The sequence below is a fragment of the Leucoraja erinacea genome, unplaced genomic scaffold, assembly GCF_028641065.1.
Source record: "Leucoraja erinacea ecotype New England unplaced genomic scaffold, Leri_hhj_1 Leri_927S, whole genome shotgun sequence".
Taxonomy (NCBI): Eukaryota; Metazoa; Chordata; class Chondrichthyes; order Rajiformes; family Rajidae; genus Leucoraja; species Leucoraja erinaceus.
This window is the reverse complement of record NW_026576869.1, coordinates 10,001-17,500: the sequence shown is the minus strand read 5'-3', so window position 1 is coordinate 17,500 and position 7,500 is coordinate 10,001. Positions and strand designations below refer to the sequence as shown.

The window sequence follows — 7,500 nt, the reverse complement described above, 5'->3', positions numbered from 1 at the left end:
TTGCGCTGCCCCACTAGTCACTGCTGGTCCCCGCACCGGGCCTTGCGCTGCCCCACACTAGTCACTGCTGGTCCCCGCACCGGGCCTTGCGCTGCCCCACTAGTCACTGCTGGTCCCCCACACCGGGCCTTGCGGTACCCCACTAGTCACTGCTGGTCCCAGTACTGAGCCTTGCGCTGCCCCACTAGTCACTGCCTGCCATTGTGAAAGGGACCCTACTCTTTGTGGTGAAGCTGCAGTGAGTGTCGGAGTCTGAGTCCAGTTTGAGATGCAGCATTGAAACAGTCCATTCGGCCCAGCATTCACACTAGTTCCATGCTATCCCATCCACTGGCTTGGCCCACACGGTGTTCTCTGTCAGGACAGCAGGTGGCAGTGGTGAGCAAGGAATGGGAGCAGGATACATAGAAACATAGACAATAGGTGCAGGAGTAGAGGCCATTCGGCCCTTCGAGCCTGCACCATTCGCCATTCAATATGATCATGGCTGATCATCCAACTCAGTATCCCGTACCTGCCTTCTCTCCATACCCCCTGATCCCCTTAGCCACAAGGGCCACATCTAACTCCCTCTTAAATATAGGCAAAGAACTGGCCTCGACTACCCTCTGTGGCAGAGAGTTCCAGAGATTCACCACTCTCTGTGTGAAAAAAGTTCTTCTCATTTCGGTTTTAAAGGATTTCCCCCTTATCCTTAAGCTGTGACCCCTTGTCCTGGACTTCCCCAACATCGGGAACAATCTTCCTGCATCTAGCGTCTCACCAAGACCCTGTACAACTGCAATACAACAGTGTTTGACAGCAGGGAGACAGGCCCTTCGGCCCAACAAGTCCATGCTGACCAAGGCACAATAGACAATACACAATAGGTGCAGGAGTAGAGGCCATTCGGCCCTTCGAACCAGCACCGCCATTCAATATGATCACGGCTGATCATCCCCAATCAGTTCCCCGTTCCTGCCTTCTCCCCATATCCCCTGACTCTCTCTCGCTATCTTTAAGAGCCCTATCTAGCTCTCTCTTGAAAGAATTCTCTGCAGAGAACCGGCCTCCACCGCCCTTTAAGGCAGAAAATTCCACAGACTCACAACTCACTCTCTGTGAGAAAAAGTGTCTCCGTTCTAAATGGCCGACCCCTTATTCTTAAACTGTGTGTGTGTGTGTGTGGCCCCTGGTTCTGGACTCCCCCAACATCGGGAACATGTTTCCTGCCTCTAGCGTGTCCAAGCTCTTAACAATCTTATATCTTAACAACCTTTAGCCACAAGGGCCACATCTAACACCCTCTTAGCTATATTTAAGAGGGAGTACTGCAGTTGTACAGGGTCTTGGTGAGACCACACCTGGAGTATTGCGTACAGTTTTGGTCTCCTAATCTGAGGCAGGACATTCTTGCCGTGGAGGATTTGAGTCTAGGAGCAGGGAGGTTCTACTGCAGTTGTACAGGGTCTTGGTGAGACCACACCTGGAGTATTGCGTACAGTTTTGGTCTCCTAATCTGAGGAAAGACATTCTTGCCGTAGAGGGAGTACAGAGAAGGTTCACCAGACTGATTCCTGGGATGGCAGGACTTTCATATGAAGAAAGACTGGATAGACTCGGCTTGTACTCGCTAGATTTTTGAAGATCGAGGGGGGGATCTTATAGAAACTTACAAAATTCTTAAGGGGTTGGACAGGCTAGATGCAGGAAGATTGTTCCCGATGTTGGGGAAGTCCAGAACAAGGGGCCACACACACACAGCTTAAGGATAAGGGGGAAATCTTTTAGGACCGAGATGAGGAAAACATTTTTTTTCCCACACACAGAGAGTGGTGAATCTGTGGAATTCTCTGCCACAGAAGGTAGTTGAGGCCACACAGTTCATTGGCTATATTTAAGAGGGAGTTAGATGTGGCCCTTGTGGCTAAGGGGATCAGGGGGTATGGAGAGAAGGCAGGGATGGGATACTGAGTTGGATGATCAGCCATGATCATATTGAATGGCGAATGGTGCTGGTGCAGGCTCGAAGGGCCGAATGGCCTCTACTCCTGCACCTATTGTCTATGTTTCTATAATCATAGTAAAAGCAAGTGGCCCGTACGGGGATCGAACCCGCGACCTTGGCGTTATTAGCACCACGCTCTAACCAACTGAGCTAACCGGCCCCACTGTACATGTACACACACACACACACACACACACGTACACACACGTACACACACGTACACACACACACACACACACACACACACACACACACACACACGTACACACACACACGCACGTACACACACACACACACACACACACACGTACACACACACACACACACGTACACACACACACACACACACGTACACACACACACACACACACGTACACACACACACACACACGTACACACACACACACGTACACACGTACACACACACACACACACACACACACGTACACACACACACACACGTACACACACACACACACACACGTACACACACACACACACGTACACACACACACACGTACACACACAGGAAATTCAATCTCTTCCCTTCTTTGTTCTCCCGATGTTGGGGGCCTTGAGCATTCCATTCGGCCCTTCAAGCCTGCACCATTCGCCATTCAATATGATCACGGCTGATCATCCAACTCAGTATCTTGCCACAGAAGGTAGTCGAGGCCACACAGTTCATTGGCTATATTTAAGAGGGAGTTAGATGTGGCCCTTGTGGCTAAAGGGATCAGGGGGTATGGAGAGAAGGCAGGGATGGGATACTGAGTTGGATGATCAGCCATGATCATATTGAATGGCGGTGCTGGTGCAGGCTGGAAGGGCCGAATGGCCTCTACTCCTGCACCTATTGTCTATGAATCTATGAATATGTTTCAATCTTATACTGATTGGGGATGATCAGCCGTGATCACATTGAATGGCGAATGGTGCAGGCTGGAAGGGCCGAATGGCCTGTGGAATTCTCTGCCACAGAAGGTAGTTGAGGCCACACACAGTTCATTGGCTATATTTAAGAGGGAGTTAGATGTGACCCTTGTGGCTAAAGGGATCAGGGGGTATGGAGAGAAGGCAGGGATGGGATACTGAGTTGGATGATCAGCCATGATCATATTGAATGGCGAATGGTGCAGGCTCGAAGGGCCGAATGGCCTCTACTCCTGCACCTATTGTCTATGAATCTATGAATATGTTTCAATCTTATACTGATTGGGGATGATCAGCCGTGATCATATTGAATGGCGAATGGTGCAGGCTGGAAGGGCCGAATGGCCTCTACTCCTGCACCTGTTGTCTGTTGTTAAATGTGAAATGTTGGTGTACTAAGGTGTGATTTGTTTTGTCTCCCCAGCAGGAAGCTGGCCAGTACCCCCTGATGTGGAACCCGTATCTGACCCTGCCCCTGCTCCTCTGGCCCCTGGCCTGGGGGTACAGCTACCGAAACTGCATGGAGCTATCCGGACGGGAGTCTCCCGGGAGCTTCCAGTGCGTGCACCGTTTCCTGAGCCGGGTGTCGGCCGCCGTCTCCGATCTTCCCGCCAACGCCTCCCATCTCAACGTGTCCTACAATCGTATCCAGACCCTGAGTCCCGGAGATTTTAGCCGCCTGCCCCGTCTGCTGACCCTGCGGCTGGACTTCAACTGGATCCGGGAGATCGGGCCGGGAGCTCTGGACAATTTGACCGGTTTGTTGACGCTGAATTTGTCGTTCAACATCATCTCCAGGCTGGGCCGCTCGGACTTCCTGGGCCTGGTCAGCCTGACCGACCTCCTGCTCCAACACAACCGCCTGTCCGCCCTTGACCCCGGCTCCCTGGCCCCGCTCGCCAACCTCCAGGACCTTGTCCTCCACAACAACCGCCTGTCCGATTTCTCCCAGCTGACGGCCGCCGTCTCCGACTTGAGCCGTTTGGCCCGGCTGGAGTTGGGCCGGAACCGGCTGGTCACTCTCCGCCCCTCCCCCGCGTCCCTGCCCCCGTCCCTCCGCGTCCTGGGCCTGTCCGCCAACTCCCTGGTCTCGCTGGACGCCAGGCCGGGGCTGTTGGCCCGAGTGGCCGTGCTTGACCTCTCCGACAACCGGCTGGGCCAGGCCGCCGACTTCTCCCGGCCCGATCTGCGCGGAGTCCGGTGGCTGGTGGTCAGTGGGAACCCCCTCAACGTGTCGGCCTTCTTGGCCAGCGCCTGGCTTGACCCGCGGAGGGTGGACTACTCCGGCCTCGGGCTTCGTGGTCAGCAGGGCCTGGCGGACCTGTGTCGCCACCCTGGGCCTCGGGACCATGAGGCGCCTGGTTCTCAGGGACAACCACATCTCCCACCTGGGGCCTGGTTACCTGAATGGCTGCCCGACCATCCTGGAGTGGGACCTGTCCCGCAACAACCTGACCTCTGTCGGATGCCTGCAGTTCGACTCCAGGCGGGGGGGCGTCTCGTTCACAATCGAACACAACAGGATCAAATCCCTCTACCGCTGCCCGGGGGCCGTGAGGGGGGAGGAGGCCCTCAGACCAAATCTAGGCCCAGGTCTAGGCCCAAATCTAGGCCCAGGCATCAGCCCAAATCTAGGCCCAGGCATCAGCCCAAATCTAGGCCCAGGCCTCGGCCAAAATCTAGGCCCAGGCCTCAGCCAAAATCTAAGCCCAGGCCTCAGCCCAAATCTAGGCCCAGGCCTCAGCCCAAATCTAGGCCCAGGCATAGGCCCAAATCTAGGCCCAGGCCTCAGTCCAAATCTAGGCCCAGGCCTTAGTCCAAATCTAAGCCCAGGCCTCGGCCCAAATCTAGGCCCAGGCCTCGGCCCAAATCTAGGCCCAGGCCTCGGCCCAAATCTAGGCCCAGGCCTCAGCCCAAATCTAGGCCCAGGCCTCAGCCCAAATCTAGGCCCAGGCCTCAGCCCAAATCTAGGCCCAGGCCTCAGCCCAAATCTAGGCCCAGGTCTCAGCCCAAATCTAAGCCCAAATCTAGGCCCAGGCCTCAGTCCAAATCTAGGCCCAGGTCTAGGCCCAGGCCTCAGCCCAAATCTAGGCCCAGGTCTAGGTCCAAATCTAGGCCCAGGTCTCAACCCAGGTCTAGGCCCAGGCCCGGGCCTCTTCCCCAACCTCACCTTCCTCTCCTTCCGCTACAACCGCATCTTCACCATCTACCCCGGCGCATTCGCCCACGCCCCGGCCCTGCGGACCCTGCTGCTCAACGTCAACAACGTGGCGGTGTTGAAGAGGGGGGCCTTCTCCGGCCTCCCCGCCCTGCGCCTGCTCCGGCTGGACAACAACCTGATCACCGACGTCTACGCCGACACCTTCCGCCGCCTGCCGTCCCTGCGGCGGCTCAACCTGCGCAACAACCGCATCTCCGTCATCTTCGGCGGCGTCTTCTCCGGCCTGGCCCGGCTGGAAATCCTGGACCTGGGCGGCAACAAGATCAGCCGGCTGGGCAACGAGTCGTTCCGCGGGCTGGCCGGCCTGACAAAGCTGTACCTGGACGGCAACTACATCGGGCGGGTGGACCGCGGGATATTCGCTCCCTTGCCCGGTCTGGGCGTTCTGGATCTAGCCAGGAATTTGATCCGTTACAACAGCGCAGCGGTGGTGGTCTCCCCCTTCCTAGGCCTCAGCAAACTCCGCCACCTCAAACTCCAGGCCCAGCAGCCTTACGGGATCAACATCGTCCCCCCGGGATTCTTCGACGGCCTGGTGGCCCTTCAGTCCCTCTACATCGGGGGCAATAAGATGTCCCTGGCCAAGGATGTCTTCAAGGATCTGTCCAACCTGACGGAGTTGTCCATGCCCGATGCGTGCAACGGCGTGCACTCCCTAGGCCCCGGAGTATTCAGGAACCTCCAGAACTTGGAGGGGTTGGATCTGGAGAACACGGGACTGCAATCCATGTCCCTGGACATGGTGGGCAACCTGTCCAGCCTCAGGGTGTTGCTGTTGGCGAAGAACGCCATCGAGGCGGTCCCTCGAACTGTGCTCGAACATCTCCCGGCCCTCAGCTACCTGGACGTGCGGAAAAACCCCTTCACCTGCACCTGCCGGAATACCTGGTTCCTCAACTGGTCCCTGGCCGACCCCGACACTCAGGTGGTCTACTTCTACAACAACACCTGTGCCGAACAGCCCGACGAATACCTGTATCGTTTCGATGCCCGCGTTTGCTACCAGGACCTGGGCAAGCTGGTGTTCCAGGCCACCTTCCCGCTCCTGCTGGCCTTCATCGTGTTTCCGATTGTATACGCCAATGGTTACTGGCACCTCAAGTACGGTTTGTACATTCTCCGCTCGTGGCTGAGCGACCTGCGGGCGAGAGAGGCCCGCGCCGGCTCCTACAAGTTCGATGCCTTCGTCTCCTACAACTCGCTGGACGAGGAGTGGGTTTTGTCGGAGCTGGTGCCCGCACTAGAGGCCGACGGTGGGCCCCGGGCCTGCCGGCTCTGCCTGCACCACCGGGACTTTGAGCCGGGGAAGTACATCGTGGACAATATCGTGGACAGCATCTACCAGAGCAGGAAAACCATCTGCGTGGTGAGCCGGGCCTACCTGGGCAGCGAATGGTGCTCCATGGAGTTGCAGCTGGCCAGCTATCGGCTGTTCCATGAGCTGAAGGACGTGCTGGTGCTGGTTTTCCTCGAGCACATCCCCCAGGCAGAGCTGTCGGCCTACCACAAGATGAGGAAGGTGGTGAAGAAGAGGACTTATCTCCAGTGGCCCACGGACCGCGATGGTCAGAAGCTCTTCTGGGTGAAGGTGAGAGACGCCATCAGAGGCCCCAACGCCCCCGAGGAGATCAGCCCTTCCGTTGGGCCTCAATAGAGCAAAGAAATAATGACGAGATGGACTACAGCAAGCAGATCACTCAACAAACAGACAACAGACAATAGACAATAGACAATAGGTGCAGGAGTAGAGGCCATTCTACTCAACACTAAGCTGGGGGGCTAGTGTTAGCACACATACATACACACACACACACACATATACACATACGAAAGGTAAATCATGTCTGACGAATCTTATAGAATTTTTCGAGGATGTAACTAGTAGCGTGGATAGGGGAGAAACATAGAAACATAGAAATTAGGTGCAGGAGTAGGCCATTCGGCCCTTCGAGCCTGCACCGCCATTCAATATGATCATGGCTGATCATCCAACTCAGTATCCTGTATCAGAACCAGTGGATGTGGTGTATCTGGACTTCCAGAAGGCTTTCGACAAGGTCCCACATAAGAGATTAGTATACAAACTTAAAGCACACGGCATTGGGGGTTCAGTATTGATGTGGATAGAGAACTGGCTGGCAAACAGGAAGCAAAGAGTAGGAGAAATAGTGGATGCATTAGTAATAATCTTTCAAAACTCTTTAGATTCTGGAGTAGTTCCTGTAGATTGGCGGGTAGCAAACGTAACCCCGCTTCTTAAGAAGGGAGGGAGAGAGAAAATGGGGAATTACAGACCAGTTAGTCTAACATCGGTAGTGGGGAAAATTCTAGAGTCAGTTATTAAAGATGGGATAGCAGC

The 7,500-nt window shown here is 55.4% G+C and overlaps 1 protein-coding gene and 1 non-coding gene across 2 annotated transcripts; one reads left to right on the top strand and one right to left on the bottom strand.

Moving 5' to 3' along the window:
* Positions 1 to 2,073: 2,073 nt before the first annotated feature.
* trnai-aau (transfer RNA isoleucine (anticodon AAU)) lies at positions 2,074 to 2,147 on the bottom strand. Its single transcript has one exon. It is a non-coding gene; the product is annotated as a tRNA-Ile (tRNA).
* A 1,059-nt stretch (positions 2,148 to 3,206) lies between these two features.
* Positions 3,207 to 6,902, top strand: LOC129695050 (toll-like receptor 13). Its single transcript, XM_055631810.1, is given in 2 exon segments — positions 3,207 to 4,265; positions 4,267 to 6,902. Coding segments are annotated over 2 exon segments (3,426 nt in total). The 5' UTR covers positions 3,207 to 3,368; the 3' UTR covers positions 6,796 to 6,902.
* The last annotated feature ends 598 nt before the right edge of the window (positions 6,903 to 7,500 follow it).